We start from the raw sequence: 19,479 nt of genomic DNA, 5'->3' as shown, positions 1-19,479 counted from the left end.
CAAAGACCACCCAGAAACTAATCCCATCACCATAGAACCCAAGACTGCGAGCCACACGGCAGAGCTGTTCTCCTGGGTTCCCTTACTACTGCTCTCCACCCGGGTGCCCTTTCCCAATCAAATCTCTTGCTTTGTCAGCACGTGTCTCCTCAGACAATTCTTTTCCGAGAGTTAGACAAGAGCCCAGTTACAGGCCCTGGAAGGGGTCCCCTTTCCTGCAACAAGCCCATCAGGCGCTCTTTCCATGGGATACTCCAGGCAAGAATACTGCAGTGGATTGCCATGCCTTTCTCCAAAAACGCAAAGTTGGTATACTACAAAAATAGATGTTTAAAAACAGAGCTTCCCAAGTGGCTCAGTGGTAAAGAATATGCCTGCCAGTGAAGGAGACTCAGGAGCCATGGTTTCGATCCCTGGGTTTGGAAGATCCCCTAGAGGAGGAAATGGCAACCCACTCTAATATTCTTGCCTGGGAAATCTCAAGGACAGAGAAGCCTGGCGGACTACGGTCCATGGGGTCCCAAAGACTCGAACATGACTAAGCACAGCACAGCACAGCACACTTTGTAGGATAGAAAGGCATGAACCATTGTTCCAAGAAGATTCAAATCACCATGGGATAGTATGGAGTGGGGCTTGGAAGACAGACTGTTTCTGCTGTTGCTGCTGCTAAGTAGCTTCAGTCGAGTCCGACTCTGTGCGACCCCATACACGGCAGCCCACCAGGCTCCTCCGTCCCTGGGATTCTCCACGCAACAATATTGGAGTGGGTTGCCATTTCCTTCTCAAATCCCTGTTAAATCACAGACTTAGAGTTTGCACATCTCTGCTAACTTTGGAAGCAGACAGAGTGTGTCAGCAGAGACCAGCAGAGCTCAGTCCCTCTATGGATGGTCCCAGCCATTCCCTCCTTGCCTGTCCTCATGGCTCAGTTCTGGGTCCAGACTCAGGACGTGGCTCAGGGTCAAGTGGATTCTCTTGTCCTTTTGCCCACAGGGAAGCAATGGTGACTATGGTCACCAAACGTGCTGACCTTCACAATAGTTACACATTTCATAACATAATGAGGAATTACAATTCTCACCTTTCTACATCTTGAGCTGACAGAAACACCACTAGATTTCACTGAGAAAATGATTTTCCAAAGCTACATTAAGCACAATAGGAATGTTTAAAATAGGTAAAGCAGATGCTGTAACACATAATGCAATCTAATTCATCCATGTATCGTTTTCCTTTATGAAGAAACAATCACTATGATCCTGACATATAGCAGCACCATAAGTAAGACCATCCTGGGTAATGAAGGCTGGAAGTCTTCTGGGAAATACAGGGAGGAATTTTTAAGTATGGAAGAGATTTTCAGTGTTCAAACCCCAAGGGGCACTGAGAGGGAGGGAGGCTGAAGGCAGGAGAAAAGGCGGTGCCTGCTGGGACAAGGAACTGGGGACACAGGGATGGGCCCCGAGCACAGGCAGCCCATCAGGAGGATGGGGTCAGGGGAAGAGGTCAGTTCTGCAAGAGGAGGAGGAGGGCTGGCTGAGCAGGCTCTCAGACTCGGCCTCCAGATTCAGGGGTCCCACCGGCGGGGACAGTGGGTGTGTGGAAGGCAGTAGTGGGTAAGGGGCAGGGGGACTCAGGAAACTGGAGGAGGGGCTGAAGGGCCTGATGCAGCCAGTGGTTGCCTCGTTGATATTCAGTGTCAGTGTGGTCGTCTTCTGGATTTACATGTGCTCTCTCTCTTGACTGTAAATGTTGACAGGTTCTAATATTTTAGAGGACACTGTGCAAGACATCGAAACTTACAGTGTCCAGTATCCAGTTGAGAAGTCTAGCCTGTGGTCTTTCTTCTGTGCGGTCTTCCATAATTCCCTCCAGCTCTACCTCTGACCTTCTGAATTCTCAGTGAATTAACAGTGTTTCTGTATGAAATAGCCTCAGAACACAAGCTTAATAGTATCATAAATACAAACAGTAGAATCTAAATGTGTCTTCATCTTGCTAATTTTTTTTTTGAGTTTGTAAGTGTTGTCTGTGTAATTTTAGGTTATAGAGAACATTTTTTTATCTTAAAAAAAGACAATAGTAATAACCATTGACAAATGTTGAGGTCCTTTAATGGACCGGAACCTGGTGGTTCAGAGTCGACCGATAAGAAAGTACAGGAGAGAGAAAGAGGCTGATATTCCTTGGTTTATGCAGAAAGCCAAAAAACCCTTCCACGGGGCTTGCTCTGTTCATGAAGGCCTCAGGCGCCCTCTCGAGGCGGGGGAGGAAGCCCAGGCAGGAAAGTGAACCCAGAGGGCCTCTGCGCTCCAGGGTATCAGCCTGAAAAAGATAGAGAGAGAGGGAGAGAGAGAGGGTGAGAGACAAGGGTGGGGAGAGAAAGCAAGACATGGGGACCAAAGCTCTGATGGAGCAGAGGTGTTTTACTCAACATTGTGTGAATATTTATACTGTCTTACAAGGCAGCTCTTTTCAGCAGAGATAAAATCAAAACTTACAAGTTATCAAGGAAACATGAGGTCATCCATATGAAAGAGAGAAGGTTGTAAATAATCACTTTTACCATATGGTTCATAAAAAGGAAGAGGGTCGTAAATAGTTGCTTATCACTGCATGGAAATGCATGCATACTTCAGCCCCCAGGAGTAGATTCCTGCTCCACTTAATTCCTGAATATTCAAGAATTAATAAGGGTTAGAAGATTCATGACAGACCCAAAACAGCACACAGGAAGCCTCCTGTTAAATGCTTCCTGACAGACAAGATACTGACCAATTACATATGAGACAAAAATTTTCCACTTGCTTATAACATTTTGAATAACAAAATGCAAACTAGGATTCCAAGAATTTACAAAAGGAGCCAAGTTTACGATGAACAGTATGGAAAACAAGAAATGCTATTAAGAAGAAATATTTCACATTTAAACTAATGTGTTCAACCTTTATTTGCAACTGTCTTCATTATCACTGCTAAGTCACTTCAGTCGTGTCCGACTCTGTGCAGCTCCAGAGACGGCAGCCCACCAGGCTCCCCCAACCCTGGGACTCTCCAGGCAAGAACACTGGACTGGGTTGCCATTTCCTTCTCCAGTGCATGAGAGTGAAAGTGAAAGTGAAAGTGAAGTCGTGTCCGACTATTTGAGACCCCATGGACTGCAGCGCACCAGGCTCCTCCATCCATGGGATTTTCCAGGCAGGAGTACTGGAGTGGGGTGCCATTGCCTTCTCCACTTCATTATCACATATTGCCTCATTTTTTAAAAAGGATTGAGTTATTTTGTTCTTTAGGCTTTTTTTCATGGTCACCTCTTACGTCTGAATCTAAGATTTAAGTTTTTAGATATTTATTATTTTTTTGAAGGATAATGGCTTTATAATATTGTGATTTCTGTCATATAATCAACATGAATCAGCCATAGGTATACATATGTCCCCTCTGTCTTAACCCTCCCTCCCACACTAGCTATGCCCTTTCAATTTGAGCATATAAATCTGGAGTCAGAGAGATAAGTTCACCTGTTTTTGAAGTTCTGTTGAAATACAGCCCCATCCATTCATTTATGTATGTCCCATGGCTGCTTTCACACTATATTTATAAAGGTGAACAATTGTGATGATGGAGACCACATGGCTTGCAAAACCAAAAATATTTACTGACTTATAAGCTTCATTAACTATTAGTTTACTGGACTTTTTTATGTTAGCAGTTTTACTTTTTGAAATAATCATTTATTTATTTAAAAATCATTTACTTCACATTATTCCTACATTTGCTTAATATTTTTTGCTTAATAACTGCAAGAAATGACCACCGAGACAAATACCTAACAAGACTCTTCTCCAAAGAACCTGAGGGCTATGACTTGAGGCTGTGCTATAACAAGCCCAACTCCACCAGCCATCCACTCTTTGAAGGACCTGCCAATCATCTTGTTATCTGGTGAGGCCTACATTCTACCTCAAATGGCATTCTCCCTCCTGACTGCACAGAGCGGCTACACTTTGGTCCACACACTAGCCCTGCTCATTTCAGGTCAAGTTATCCAAGGGCCAGCTACAGCGCACTAGTTAGGGAGACCGAATGGCTTTCTCCTAGACCTATAGATTTCAAATCTTCTGATGTTCATTCTTTATCTTAAGTGGCTCAAGGAACTATCTAGTGCTGAGTCGCTTCAGTTGAGTCTGACTCTTTGCGATTCCATGGACTGTAGCCTGCTAGGCTCCTCTGTTCATGGGATTCTCCAGGCAAAGACACTGAAGTGGGTTGCCATGTCCTCCTCCAGCGGATCTCCCCCACCCAAGGGCCGCACCTGCATCTCTGACATCTCCAGCACTGGCAGGCGGGCTCTTTACCACTAGCACCACCGGGAAGCTAGGCACCTCTATGCAGAGCTCCAAGTCCATGAAATGCCTCTAGAGTTGCCCAGGGGTTAACTAGAGATACTTCTTTCACATTTCCAACTGTTATTGAACGTTTACTGTTGCAAGGCAGTACAATAGATGTGAGATATAAAGTCAAATAAGAAATGGATTCTCTCCTCAATATCTTTATGACCAAGTTAGAGAAAAAACAAGCAAAACAATGATTATAATACACTGGAAGTAAATGTTATTGATATATGTTTTAAGAACACAGATGAAGAGTATCTAAAGCAGAGAAAACTTCCAGGAGAAGGTGACAGAGTGAATCCAACAGGATCCCACTCCATCAGTAGACTACTCAGACCTCCCCAGCACCCCAGAGCCCCCTGAACCATGACACAGAGTACTACAAGCTGAAAGGAGGCAGCCCATGAATGCTGAATTAAAGAGGGAACCAGGCACAGAAGGGCCCCCCTTCTGTAGATACCTCATGCCAAGAAACAGAGGTGCATGAAATGGAGATGGGAATGAACAAGCAATAGTATAATCCCACCTGTGCCCAACCTCCCATCACATACACACACACACACACCCATACCCACACACACACACACACACACACACACACACCCCCACCCATCCATGCAGCCCTGCAGAGAACAACTGAAGGGAAAATGGACACCACCACACACCCAACTTAGTTGGTTGTGACTCCAGGAAGCCAGGAGGGAATAAGACAGGACACAGCAGGTGTGATTAAGGCTTTACTGGGATCAGACAGGCTGGGCAGGAACCACACTGGGAAGCACGGACTTCACACCAGGCCAGTGCTGGTCTTCAGGGCAATGCTGGGAGCTCAGAACACAGCTCCATGGGCCAGGGACCTGACTGGGCTCCTCAATGCAACCATGGAAGGGAAGGTTAGGTTGGGTAGCTTTAGTGCAGGAGGGATAATGTGGGGTGGAGGAGGACCTTTGCTAAAAAAAAAAAAAGAAAAGAAAAAAAAACGTGGGAAACTGAATTAAAGGATGGATGGAAAGGGGGGGTGGGAGGGAGATAAGGGGGCCAAGAAGCCATCTAGAGAGAACAGAAGGAGAAAGAAAAAGACAAATGGTCCCGAGGGCAGGAAGGTCCACTTGGTCTCCAAGGTACTGGCTGCTCATGCCCATCTCCTGGTTGCGGGTACTACTTGTTGCCCCACACAGCAAGCTTCAGGAACAGAGGGCCTGGGAGGAAGCGGCTGGACTTCATGTAGGCAGAGATCTTCTTCAGGCCCTGAGGGTGGGAAAAAGGTCAGGCTTCAGGTTTACTGCCCCACTATGGTTCATGCAGGTCTCCCTAAGTTTGCAAACTAGATATAGCCCTGCCATGTGGAGTCAAATATTGGGACAAAATACCATCCTCCTGGTATCCCCAGCTCTGGAACGTTAGCTCTTCCAATTATCTGTAATTCAAGTGACAGCTTGATAAAACAGGACATTTGGAGACTCCACCCAGTGCTTGTTGCTGGAGATGATGACATAGGTTCAGAATCCCTAAATGACTCCCCTGCAAGATGGGTTCTACTGAGACCATTTATCAGATGGGAAACTCAGGCACACAGAAGATAAGCACCTCCCTCATGCTCACACTGCACAGAAGTAATATGGCTAGAATGCAGCCTGCTTGCTCTCCCTCTCAATTCTGAGGTCTCTCTGCTGCACCCCCTTCCTCATAGCTGGAAAAAAAACAAGGAGACTCACTCATCATCCGCTTATACAAACAATTAAGTGACCAGATCTGGCAGTTGCCCACCAACAGTGTGCCCGTAGGGGAAGTCAGGATGGGAAAACAACAGATGAAACATTCTCTGGTTTGGATACACAGTCCTTAGACAGTTAAGATGCATCTAAAGAAGCACTCTATAATCAACCTAGGTCTGTATAGTTTTCCATGCAGAGTAAAGCACTAAAATCAGTAACTTGAGATCCCTAGCTTTTGGTGATTTGCAGTACTCTTTACCAAGATGTATAATTGATTACTCCAATTTTCCAGACCTCCTCCTCCACTTCCTGAAAGCAGTTTCCCAGAGATCTGAGATATCTGAGAGGGTGTCTCCTAGCATTCAGGCCTCCAATTAAAAGGGAAACTCACCGCTCTTACATTGTGTGGGCTTTGTTTCCAGTGGACAGTTATAGTGACCACAAAGGAGTTCAAATGAGACTTCTTACTGGGATTGGAAGCTTACAAGGAGCTGGAGCCTTGGCACCAGCAAGGCCCATTGTGCTGGTCCACCTCTGTACGTGATCATATGAATTTAGGTGAATCTCTCATGATCTCCCATTTACCATCTTGGTTGACAATCCTGAGTTTTCCTTACTGGTACATGAAAAAGCTTCCTGCCATCTCATTTTAGAGATACTGAGAAAGTACCCAGCTGAGACACTGGGCAGGTTCACGTTGGGTGCGTAGGTCAGGGACTGCTTGGTGTCCAGAGTTGGCTGGAATATAGTGTAGATACCACACGAGATCTCTTAGCTCCATAGATAAGGGACAGGGCTCCTCCTGGCCAAGCAAGGCTTTTTCAGGCTATTGAGAAACTTGCAGGAGTGGTGGAGGCAAGTCCTCATTCCACACAGCAATCCCATAGGGAATCCCACTTTCTAAAGAAACTTGCTCATCCAGGGACACACACAAAAGGTTTGGCCAACCTATGTTCCCAATGCCCACAATGTTTTCAGACTGTCTGAGACATATTAAAGACCTGAAATGACTACAGGGTGACAACAAGGAGAGTTAAGCTCACAAACAGCCGAACGGCCCACCACACACACTTATCCAAAGAAATTTATCCTGACAAACATACTGTGAAATGGGAAACAAAGCTTTATAAACAAAAGAAAGAGGGGTGACAGATTGCCAACCTAAGACTGCCACTACAGGCAGGTTCAGGGACATTACATATGGAGTTTATACTTGCAGATACTTACTTAATTGGGGAAACGTACCAAAGCAGATGTTATTCTAAAAATGGTCAAAAAAGGGTTCTTTGACACTCAAAATTAGGGTTTTTTTGTGTGTACAGAGCTAGAGGAATGGGTTTTAAGGTCAAAAAGACTGAATGATTTAGAAGGCCTGGTAAAATTGTGATTACTTTGGCCAAAAAAGGTTTGTTTTCAAATGCTGACCTTAAGGAAACAAAAGTCCTTCTAGGAAGAACTTGCATCATCTCCCTGTAGCCTTGAGACATAAAAGTTCTACCTCATCTTCTTAGGTATCTTCCAGTGCACTTTGAAAGCTTAGTCTCTCTAATCGTGAAGGTACACATACGGTGTGTGGTTGGCAGAAGTTGCATAGACTGTGATTCCAAGAGTCTTTTTGTCCAGCTACACTAGCATTAGGTAAATGTGTCATTAGGGGGCCCAGTTCATAAAGGGTCTTTGTTGTTTCAACGCTCCTTGTGTCTCCCTGTACAACAAAGGCCTTTACTTTCTTAGACGATATTTGTGAGTAAGCTTCCTGGCTCTTGAGAAGGATGCATCCTTCGCACTCTCTTGTGGGGATTCCTCTTGCCTCTTATTGGTTTGAATCATGACTAAGAATTCTAACAATGGATCCTTTAAACTGGGAAACCTGCTAAATTGGTAAATTTTTAGAGATCTCTCATGAAAACAGTTGTTTAGATGGTCTCTATGGAAAAATCAAACTAACCTGTGGATACAAAGATATATAATGGTGGCTAACCTTAAGAACTTCCTTAGTTTCAACCCAATCAACCAACCAACAAAAATTGTTCCTGGAGTTATATTTATGGTCTCAGCTTCCCCTCAATGGATCTTCAGTTCAGTCACTCAGTCGTGTCCGACTCTTTGCGACCCCATTAATCACAGCATGCCAGGCCTCCCTGTCCATCACCAACGCCTAGAGTTCACTCAAACTCACGTCCATCGAGTCCGTGATGCCATCCAGCCATCTCATCCTCTGTCGTCCCCTTCTCCTCCTCCCCCCAATCCCTCCCAGCATCAGAGTCTTTTCCAATGAGTCAACTCTTCGCATGAGGTGACCAACGTACTGGAGCTTCAGCTTTAGCATCATTCCTTCCAAAGAAATCCCAGGGCTGATCTCCATCAGAATGGACTGCTAGGATCTCCTTGCAGTCCAAGGGACTCTCAAGAGTCTTCTCCTACACCACATTTCAGAGCATCAATTCTTTGGTGCTCAGCTTTCTTCACAGTCCAACTCTCACATCCATACATGACTACTGAGAAAACCACAGCCTTGACTAGACGGACCTTAGTCGGCAAAGTAATATCTCTGCTTTTGAATATGCTATCTAGGTTGGTCATAGCTTTCCTTCCAAGGAGTAAGCGTCTTTTAATTTCATGGTTGCACTCACCATCTGAAGTGATTTTGGAGCCCCCCAATATAAAGTCAGCCAATGTTTCCACTGTTTCCTCATCTATTTGCCATGAAGTGATGGGACCAGATGCCATGATCTTCGTTTTCTGAATGTTGAGCTTTAAGCCAACTTTTTCACTCTCCTCTTTCACTTTCATCAAGAGGCTTTTTAGTTCCTCGTCATTTTCTGCCATAATGGTGGTGTCATCTGCATATCTGAGGTGATTGATAATTCTCCCAGCAATCTTAATTCCAGCTTGTGTTTCTTCCAGTCCAGCGTTTCTCATGATGTACTCTGCATAGAAGTTAAATAAGCAGGGTGACAATATACAGCCTTGACACACTCCTTTTCCTATTTGGAACCAGTCTGTTGTTCCATGTCCAGTTCTAACTGTTGCTTCCTGACCTGCATACAGATTTCTCAAGAGGCAGGTCAGGTGGTCTGGTATTCCCATCTCTCTCAGAATTTTCCACATTTTATTGTGATCCACACAGTCAAAGGCTTTGGCATAGTCAATAAAGCAGAAACAGATGTTTTTCTGGAACTCTCTTGCTTTTTCCATGATCCAGTGGATGCTGGCATTTTGATCTTTGGTTCCTCTGCCTTTTCTAAAACCAGCTTGAACATCAGGAAGTTCACAGTTCACATATTGCTGAAGCCAGGCTTGGAGAATTTCGAGCATTACTTTACTAGCATGAAAATGAGTGCAATTGTGCGGTAGTTTGAGCATTCTTTGGCATTGCCTTTTAAAGATTGGAATGAAAACTGACCTTTTCCAGTCCTGTGACCACTGCTGAGTTTTCCAAATGTGCTGGCATATTGAGTGCAGCACTTTCACAGCATTACCTTTCAGGATTTGAAACAGCTCAACTGGAATTCCATCACCTTCACTAGCTTTGTTCATAGTGATGCTTTCTAAGGCCCACTTGATTTCACATTCCAGGATGTCTGGCTCTAGATGAGTATCACACCATTGTGATTATCCAGGTTGTAAAGATTTTTTTTGTACAGTTCTTCTGTGTTTCTTGCCACCTCTTCTTAATATCTTCTGCTTCTGTTAGGTCCATACCATTTCTGCCCTTTATCGAGCCCATCTTTGCATGAGATGTTCCCTTGGTATCTCTAATTTTCTTGAAGAGATCTCTAGTCTTTCCCATTCTGTTATTTTCCTCTATTACATTGACCCAAACAAATCCACTCTATTTACCCTAGCGTAGGAAAAATTTAAAGGTAAGAAAGTAGAAAAATTCACCAGCAATTGCTCAGGGCAATATGCCAAACAATCCAATAAAGATTGACAAAAAAAAGCCTGGGTCTCTTGGCTCAACCCCTCACTGGGGACAGAACTGGGTAAAATGGCCAGGGAATACAAAGGAAGGTTTCTGGGACTCCTTATAGACCAAGACTTGTTAACAGGATCCTTACAAGGGCTATGGTTAAAGGTAAAATATTGATAGTTGATAGAATTGAGATGAAAGTTTATTTGTTATGGGGAAGAACAAAATCTGCCTCCATGTTGGATGTTTCTTTTTTTTTTTTTTAAGATTTGTATCTTTTTTCTTTTGGCTGCCCTGGGTCTTCACTATGAGCTGGGCTTTCTCTAGTTGCAGCCAGGGAGGGCTACTCTTCATTATGATGCACAGGCTTCTCATTGCAGTAGCTCCTCCTGTGGTGTTGCACAGACTCTAGGTGTGGGGCTTCAGGAGGCAGTTGCAGCACACAGACTAGTAGCTGTGGCTTTCAGGCCCGAGAGCCAGGCTCATTAGTTGTGGTGCAGGCTTAGTTGCTCTGCATCATGTGGAATCTTCCCAGAACAAGGAGTGAACCCATGTCCCCTGCATTGGCAGGCAGATTCTTATCCACTCTACCCACAGAGAAGGCCAGATCTGTTTCTTTTACTTTAAACTTTGTTTCCCATTGCGTTTGTTCACTACGAGGATACCCTCCATACATAAAGGCCTGCCTTGGGGAACCCTGCCCCTATGCCTGAATGTTAAGCCAGAGTGCCCTTGTTCAGGACCCTGTCCACAAGTGGATGGCTACAGGAAGGAAAAAATTAACATATCCGCCCACCCTCCCCGAGGCTGGCAATTCCAGGAGATGTTTGCAAGATTAATGACCTTTTTACTTTACTTCCTCACCTCCCCCTTCTCTGCTATATAAAAGAGCCTGGCATCAGACCCTGATAAGACGGTTATTTTGAGACATTAGTCTGCCAGCTTCTCAGTCTGCACCTCATCTCTCAGACGACTGGCCCACTGTGCAGCAAGCAGACTAAACATGGACTCAGTAACATGCTAAAAAGTGGTATATTTGAACAGGCTTTATGTAAGATGGGTATATCTCTTTTACCTGATTATACTGTGGGGATATACAAACATGTCTCACTGGGGAATGCGCCCCTGCCTGGCATAAGACAGGGCATATCATCTGCCTCTCAGGCAATGTTAATTAAAGATAACAGAGGAAACCAACAGGCTTACCTGAGCCCACACACCATAAGGTTAAAAAGGCAATCTAATAAACAGGGCCTAATAAAAGCAATACTGGAGTTTGGTTTGGGAGTTTTGTTTGGTTGGTTGGTTTTGATTTTGACCAAGGGTAAATTGGTCTGAGTCTGACTTGTACACTCAGAAAGAGGGCCTTCTGCAAACATATGAAGACATGATACACTGATTCCTAAAGTTCTAGAATACAGAAATCTTTTGATATCCAGTTTAGTTGGAAATTTTCCTACTGATATAAAAAACACAATTTAAAAAAACTGTAGTTGGCCAAATCCATCTTTTGATATCATTTAGGTAGCAGCCCAGTTCTTCAGGGAATTGAAAGCAACTGTGTCTGTCTTGCAAATCTCCACGTATCAGAGGACTTTCCTGGCGGTCCTGTTGTTAGGAATCTGCCTTCCAGTGCAGTGAAGGCAGTTCAATCCCTGGTCAAGGAACTAACATCCCATATACCCTGGAGCAACTAAGCCCGCACACCACAACTACTGAGCCCATGTGCTCCGGAGCCCACGCACCACAAGCAGAAGAAGCCGGATGCCACAACGGAAGATCCCACGTGACACAACCAACACCCAATGTAGCCAAAAACATTATATATTAAAAAACCTCTTCATGTCAGATATATTGTAAATATAGCACAAATGACCTGAGTCTAAGCCTGATTAACTTAACAAGACACACTCTAACACCAAAGGGAAAAAATAACCGAAAAGAGGTGTTTTTACGTTCAAATAATTGGAAAGGCTCCTTCACCCAAAATCTAATTTACAGCCTTTTAAAGGATTTGTCAAGAATGAAGCACTTCCCTGGCGGCCCAGTGGTTGAGAATCTGCCTGCCAAAACAGGGTACATGGGTACAATCCTTGGTCTGGGAAGATTTCACATGCCCCAGGGCAACAGAGCCTGTGCTCCAGAGCCTGAGAGCGACAGCTACTGCACCTCAAGTGCCGAGAGTCCGCTGCTCTGCAACAAAAAAGGCCACTGCGTTAGAAGCCGGAGCACCACAGCCAGAAAGTAGACCGAGCTCCCTACAACTAGAGAAAGCCCAGGCCCAGCAACGCAGACCCAGCTCAGCCAAAACTAAATAAACAACTTTAAAAAAATTATCAAAATAAAAGAATGAATGCAAATCTTACATCGTTTCCATGACCAGTAAAAGCCTGAAGATAGTCCCCCTTAACTGGTTACAGAAAGGGGTAAGCTTCAATCTACCGCATCAACCACAGACAGTCCACCCTGAGGAGATTTCAGGATGAAGAAAACCAGGATGAAACATTCTGTGTTTTAGACATGGGGCCCCCAGAGAGTTAGGATGCATCTCAAAAACAGAATTTTCGTGACTCCAGATTTACCCATCTTCCTATACAGAGAAAAGCACTAAGATCATTAACTTGAGATGTTTGTTTTTCAATAATGACCATTAATCTTTTACCAAGATCCATGCTTGACTATGTGTATATCTCAGCCAAAAATTCATAGACCTACTGTCTCCTACCCTACATCTTCAGAGCTCTATGAGAAGCTCTCTCCTGGGTTCCAAACAAAATTGAAGGTCTCCAAATAAAGTCAAAACTCACTCCTCTTAAGTGGTGTCAAATGTTTCTTCATCGACATCTCATCATAGGAGTATTTGCTCCTCTCATCAAGCAAAAAATAATCTCTGCCTCACAAAAGGCTCCTACTTCACAGGGTTTGCCCACAGAGGGATGAACGCCTAGCAAAACTAAAGGGCTCAGAAAGCGGCCAGGCAACATAAAGAAGAGATCACATTTCACCCCATTACTCAGCAAAACATGTATGAAACCTGATAAGAGGGTGTGGAGCAGCAAGACTGGCTCAGGCCAGACTCTAATTATTCCGCTTAAAAGACACAGACCAACTGCCTGGCATGGGACCCGAGTCCACTCTCACTTGGCCTCAGCCTACATCATCCTCAGTCCTGCTACAGCCAACCAGACAGTGAGACACTCAGGTGTACCTGTGCACCACTCTGCCAAGACAGACAGTGCCCAAGAGTGCCCAGGACTCCAAGATCTAGGACTGCCTGTGCCCCACAGCCCAGGGCCCAACAGGCCACACTGCAGGCCACATCTGTCCCCATCTTCCCTGCTGGACAGTCACCCCAGCTCTTGCAAAATTCTCAAGGCAACAAGCCTTGGACCAAAACCAGAGCTGATGAGAACTAGCTGAGAAAGCAAATTTCAATTTGGGGAGGAGGAATACAAAACAGATTGTAGGCCAAAAAACCTATTGGAAGAGAGCTTCAAATTCCCACATCTGTCACAAAGCAAATTCTGCTGCTGTCCAGTTGGGTCAATGATGAGCTGGGAGGTGAGGTCAGGCTGTGCTCCTCCAGAACCAAGGTGGCTCCACCCACACCACACTGCTCAGGGTTCCTATAGTTCCCCAGCTGCACTGAGCCCAAGAGGCTGGGCACCAGGACTGCATGACTTCTGTATCCCACTTGTGCCTGACACAGTGTCTCCTATAGGGGAGAGGATCAGATCAGTGAGTTGACTTAAAGTGATGTACTACTGCATCTCTGGGATGGAAACTGGGATAACAGGAAGGAAAAAGGGACTGGAGATGAGGAGTAAAGGAACTGCCCACCGTAAGAGGTGTCAAGATGAAATCCTTGCACAGGACTCCTCTGTATGTACCCAAATCCCAGCACCAACTACAGATCTGACAATCTCAGAACAACAGGTAGAGGCTCAATTGCTGCAGAGCCCTTTGGAGATCAGGAGAATATATCGTCTCTGTTTTCAGTACTTGATATCAATCCTACTGTGTCCCATTCTACTAATGCCAGCTGCATACCATCTCCTGAATATTCTGCTTCCTACACACTTTCCAGAACTGTGAACCCAGACAATAAAAGGACCTGAGCTTTTCATTTCAGCACAGGAAACGGAGAGGCACTGACTGCTGCCCGTAGAAGCCAGACGGTCTGACGGGGAGCCCAGCACAGCCTGGACTGGTTGTGTGACCTTCAGAAATTACTTATCCTTTCAGCTTAATTCCTTATCGGTAAAATGGACAGGATAATTGTTCCACATGTAGGAATGTTATAAGATTAAATGTGACACAATACACATCAGTAACTGAGGAGAGATTCTGGTAAACAAGATTCTCCATAAATGCTATTCTTCATTGTAGTTCCAACTACGAAATCAGGGAAAATAAGAAAGAGAAGAAAGAGGTAAATACAAGGGGTTCAAGCGAATCACCTCAAAATGAGAGATGAAGTCTCTCAGGTTTGGGAAAGCGTCCAGGCACTTGGGCTCAAATATGCGGTGCATGTCAAGGACGTCATAAACCAGGAAATCCACATAGGTGAGCTGCAGGAAGACAAAGCATGAATGCGCACCGAACTCTGAACCTGGGAAAAATGACAGCTCTCCCGCCCCCAAAGCCGGCCAACTTACCTTGTCCCCTGCAAACCAAGGCCTCTTCCCCAGAAACTCTGAGAACAGCTTGATCTTTTCAGGGATCTCCTTCAAGAAACCGGGCTTCAGTTTCTCCTGAGACACAAAACAGCTGTCACCACCCTCACACACTGACCACCCCCCTCCCGCCCGCCCGGCAGAGAGCAGTCCTCCAGGGCTGTCTGATCCCAGCTGTCAGGGGACCACTCATGTCCCTTGACTGTACATGAGTCAGGGCCCAGGGGCAATTCAACCCACCTTGTTCACTAGACTCCTATAGGAACCATCCCCATCTGTGAGAAACAATGGGAAGGCAAAGGGCAAAACACACTGTTCCTGGACCTGTCACCACTCAGCTCCAGACACTTGCGCTGGGTCAGACCAGCAGTGCGGTGAGACCTGGCGGAGCTTGGGCCTCAGACCTCAGGCTGATCAACACTAAAATGACTAGGAAAGAAGTCCTATGTTCCAGTGTAGGAGACTAGAATGGTGTGGACACCTGGGCATTTTCTGGACAGTTGGAGAGGACTGGAAACTGAAAGGAAGGAGGGAGAGGAATAAAGTCTAACCCTGGGCTGCCCACTGGACACATGTGTTTCGGTCTTATGAGGAGAAGAGGTGCTGGGCTAAGGAGGAAAATATCCTGTCTAGGAAGTGAATTTCCATCCAGGAGAAGTTGGACTCTTCTTAAGATTAGTGGGAACTGAATCAGAGTTTCCAGGAAAATGTCTTGGTTACTAAGGAAGTAAAAATCTAAAAGACCAGTCGATGAGATTGTGACAAGCATCTCACACACCGTTCCCCCAAGTGAGAGGACTCACAAAGTCAGGGCTATAGCAGATCCTGATCATAGCAAAGCGGACATCCATAACCTGGTTCTCCAAAATGTCCACACGAATCATCTCCTCCTCTGTCTCCCCACCTGTGGCCACAAAACAGAGACTCAACCTCAGTATCTCCTCCAGCCCAGCCCTGGGCATGACGACCTGCACCCCTGTCCCCAACCCCAGACCCACTCACACATGTTGTGCTTGCGAGCAATGTACCGAAGGATGGCGTTGCTCTGGGTGAGCTTGTGAGTCCCATCGATTAAGTAGGGCAGCTGGAAGAACAACAGAGTCTGGTTATTTGCGCCACCAGACTCCCCTGTACCCCCTTCCATTGACCAAGGGCAGAGATGAAACCTGGCACTCACAGAGCCTAAATACTATGGTGGGCACTAAATAATATGCTGCAAAATGGAGGGATGAGCTGGGACAGAGTATCACTGAAGGGCAGAGGAGAGAACCAGGAAGCTGAGAGACAAGAGCAGAAGGCACCTGCTCCTGAAACCTCTAAGCCAGGAAAGGAGATGGATGGAGACCCCCTCCCAGCACCCCAGCCCCTGCACCTACATTGGGGAAGTCCAGGCCCAGCTTGAATTTTTCATTCAGCCACTGGCTTCTGTCATAGTCAGGAGCTGAGAAAAAGAAGACGCAGTGAAACAATCTCCCACAAATCCAACCCTCCTTCCCGGGGGGCCTACCAAAGAGTCAGGGGCAAGACCCCCTGAACTGATGGATATGGATTCTGAACTGGATTCTAATCTCACATGGAGCTTTGGGGGAAAGCACACGTAGAAGGATTTGGAACCTCCCTGAGTTGAGGCTTACAGAGAGCTAATGCAAGCACTAAATGGAGCCCAAGGCTGCCACAGGGGCTCTCATGGCCTGCTTTAGAGGACAGCTGCACCCACAAAGGGTTTGGCAAGGGGCAGGTCCCTTTTCCAGCTGGTGGAGTTTAAGGGATGGGAGCAACAAAGGCAGAACATGGGTTGCTTGGCAACAAATCAGCATGAGTTGAGCAGAAGTTACAACAGAAAAAGGATTTCATTACCATCTCCCATCGAGTACTGTCTCTCCTCATAGTTTGTGTCTGTGTACTCCAGGAGAAGGCGGATGGCATGGGCCAGCTGCGAGAGATGGTGGGACAGAGGGCAGACGTCAGTCTTGACTGCAGAACTCTCACTCTTCCAGGTCACTTCCACACCTCCCACTCCCTCAGCACCGTCACCTGCACCAGCCCACCCACGCCACACACACACATGCCAGCACCCAGAGAAGATGATCGGGCTGAGGGGACAGGGGCTCCGCAGCAGCAAGTCCTGTGGAAGTTTCTGGTTTGAACCGGCCTCAGCTTTGCAGCATTTTCCCAGGGGGGCGCAGCATTTCCCCACCCGCCTCCACCTTCCCCACCCTGGGGGACCCCCACTCACCCCGCGGATGTCCCAGTAACCCAGAATCATGGGCATGGTGCAGGTTATCACGCTCAGAGTGCAAGAAACTCCAGCGCAGGTGGGCTTGAAACTTCTGAATCCAGGAGAAGCGGGCCGGAAGCACCCACCCCTCTTCTCGGCCCCGCCCCAGCCCAGCCCCTGACTCAGCCCCTGGCCGGCAGAGCAGGGTCTACTCTTGTCTCTCTCTCAGCAGATTCCTATGGTAGCCAATCTCTGGGCACCTAGAGATCAAAGGCCGCCGAGGTCGGGCTCCCCTGGTTCCCGACCCCAGAGAGACGTCAGCTAACCGGGGGAGTTGCCAGTGCCCTTGGGAAACAAGCCTGAATCATAACATTAAATCGGCCCGGGTTACAGGAAGAAGAGAACCCCAGGCAATCCTAACGCTCCCCCATGATTTACAATCCATGATAGCTACAGTCTTCCAGAAATGAGTATCAGTGCAGCAGGAAGAGTAGATAGGAGGCAGAGAAAGGAAATGAGCCCTCCATGTCTTCCTCTCAGGGACTGTGGAAGGCCCTGCCCTCCTCATGTGCCTGAAAATAAAGATATAAATTAATCAAGTAGTTTATGGCCTCACTTGTGAATCTAAATCCATATTCCTGCACAGCAGAGAGAGTACCCAGGTGCAGCTCCAGAGATGTCCTGCCAGACAGCTCCATGTCTCTCACATTGATGGGACAGTGAGGGGTAGTGTGGTGGGAAAGTGGCCCAGGGGAGAAGACCTGTGCTCTGAGTGGGTGGCTCCAGAGGGTGTCCAGAGAAGGGTGACAGCCTGGATGGCTCCACACAGGACCAGAGTCAGAGTGACCCAGACACCCTTGGCTGCCTAGATCCGCAGTCCCAGCCCTCACCCTGGGATATGTTATATGTTAGCATATAACACATATGACCCAATGTGATTTCAAGAGAGTGATCTGTGCTTCCTTTAAAAAAAAATTTTATTGAAGTATATTTGATTTATAATCCTGGTTTATTTTAGGTGTACAACTAAGTGATTCAATTATTTGTAAACTATATTCATCCTTTTTCAGATTCTCTTCTCCTCTAGGCTATCACAGACGACTGAGTGGGGTTCCCTGTGCTTTGCTCAGTCGCTCAGTTGTGTCTGACTCTTTGTGACCCCATGGACTATATGCAGCCCATCAGGCTCCTTTGTCCATGGGGATTCTCCAGGCAAGAATGTTAGAGTGGGTTGCCATGCCCTCCTCCAGGGGATCTTCCCAACCCAGGGATCAAACCCAGGTCTCCTGCATTGCAGGCAGATTCTTTACCATCTGAGCCATAGGGACGCCCAGAGCTCCTGTACTGTATGCTATGTCCTTGTCGATTATCTGTCTTATATATAGCAGTGTGTGGGCTCGGTGTCCTTTGAAGTCAGTCTGTGATCTATGACTTGCAGTACAAACTACACGAGGACAATGTCCTACCTGCCAACTTTCCTCTTTGAGGAAGAAGGTTATTTCAAAATTAGCAGAATAGGACATTGGGTGGATATGGTTTCTTTTGTTTATTGAAAGGATGTTACAAAGTAGTGGATGTAGGAAACAAATGAGAGGAACTTTGAAAAACAAACACATTTTATAAGTTAAAACACAAAGCTGTGCTATGTGTTATGTGCTAAGTTGCTTCGTCATGTCTGGCTCTTTGCAGCCCCATGGGCTATAAGCCTGTTAGGGGAAGCACGCTGATTGAAACTGCCCACCCTGGCCAGGCACCATAGTAACCAGCTGCATGAGGTGTTTTATGACAGGAGATCCTGATAAGGAATACAGAACTAATAAGCCACCACCAACTGGAAGAGTTCAGGAAAGGGCGAAAGGAGACACTGCCTGTCCATCCAGTTCCCAGAATCCCTTTCACTAGCATCCATCTTGGCTGAGCGATGCGTGCGCCACCAGGAATGACTGAATTAGAATGATTGGCCAAAGACCACCCAGAAACTAATCCTATCACCATAAAACCCAAGACTGGGAGCCACACAGTAGAGCTGTTCTCCTGGGTTCCCTTACTACTGCTCTCCACCCGGGTGCCCTTTCCCAATAAAATCTCTTGCTTTATCAGCACGGGTCTCCTCGGACAATTCTTTTCCGAGTGTCAGACAAGAGCCCAGTTACAGGCCCTGGAAGGGGTCCCCTTTCCTGCAACAAGCCCATCAGGCGCTCTTTCCATGGGATACTCCAGGCAAGAATACTGCAGTGGATTGCCATGCCTTTCTCCAAAAACGCAAAGTTGGTATACTACCAAAATATATGCTTAAAAACAGAGCTTCCCAAGTGGCTCAGTGGTAAAGAATATGCCTGCCAGTGAAGGAGACTCAGGAGCCATGGTTTCGATCCCTGGGTTTGGAAGATCCCCTAGAGGAGGAAATGGCAACGCTCTCTAATATTCTTGCCTGGGAAATCTCAAGGACAGAGAAGCCTGGCGGACTATGGTCCATGGGGTCCCAAAGAGTCGAACATGACTAAGCACAGCACAGCACAGCACAACACTTTGTAGGATAGAAAGGCATGAACCACTGTTC

The 19,479-nt window shown here is 46.4% G+C and overlaps 1 protein-coding gene across 1 annotated transcript; it reads right to left on the bottom strand.

Moving 5' to 3' along the window:
• Positions 1-5,121: 5,121 nt before the first annotated feature.
• Positions 5,122-17,758, bottom strand: LOC138445604 (glutathione S-transferase Mu 1-like). The gene is made up of 8 exons (XM_069599548.1): positions 16,938-17,758; positions 16,559-16,634; positions 16,078-16,142; positions 15,704-15,785; positions 15,505-15,605; positions 14,684-14,779; positions 14,486-14,596; positions 5,122-5,645 (listed from the first exon to the last, which is right to left on the bottom strand). Exons 1-8 carry the CDS (start codon positions 16,971-16,973, stop codon positions 5,556-5,558), a joined length of 657 nt encoding a protein of 218 aa, XP_069455649.1. The 5' UTR covers positions 16,974-17,758; the 3' UTR covers positions 5,122-5,555.
• Positions 17,759-19,479: the final 1,721 nt, after the last annotated feature.

The sequence above is a fragment of the Ovis canadensis genome, chromosome 1 (genome assembly GCF_042477335.2).
Source record: "Ovis canadensis isolate MfBH-ARS-UI-01 breed Bighorn chromosome 1, ARS-UI_OviCan_v2, whole genome shotgun sequence".
NCBI lineage: Eukaryota > Metazoa > Chordata > Mammalia > Artiodactyla > Bovidae > Ovis > Ovis canadensis.
The sequence above is the reverse complement of the archived record's forward strand: the minus strand, read 5'-3'. Positions and strand labels throughout refer to the sequence as shown.

Coding starts and splice junctions, on each gene's coding strand:
- LOC138445604 (XM_069599548.1), bottom strand. CDS start 16,973: ATGCCCATGATTCTGGGTTACTGGGACATCCGCGGG. Junction 15,606..15,703: donor TGCTCGCAAGCACAACATGT/GTGAGTGGGTCT, acceptor TTGTGGCCACAG/GTGGGGAGACAGAGGAGGAG. Junction 5,646..14,485: donor ACTTCATCTCTCATTTTGAG/GTGATTCGCTTG, acceptor TCCCACCCTCAG/GGCCTGAAGAAGATCTCTGC.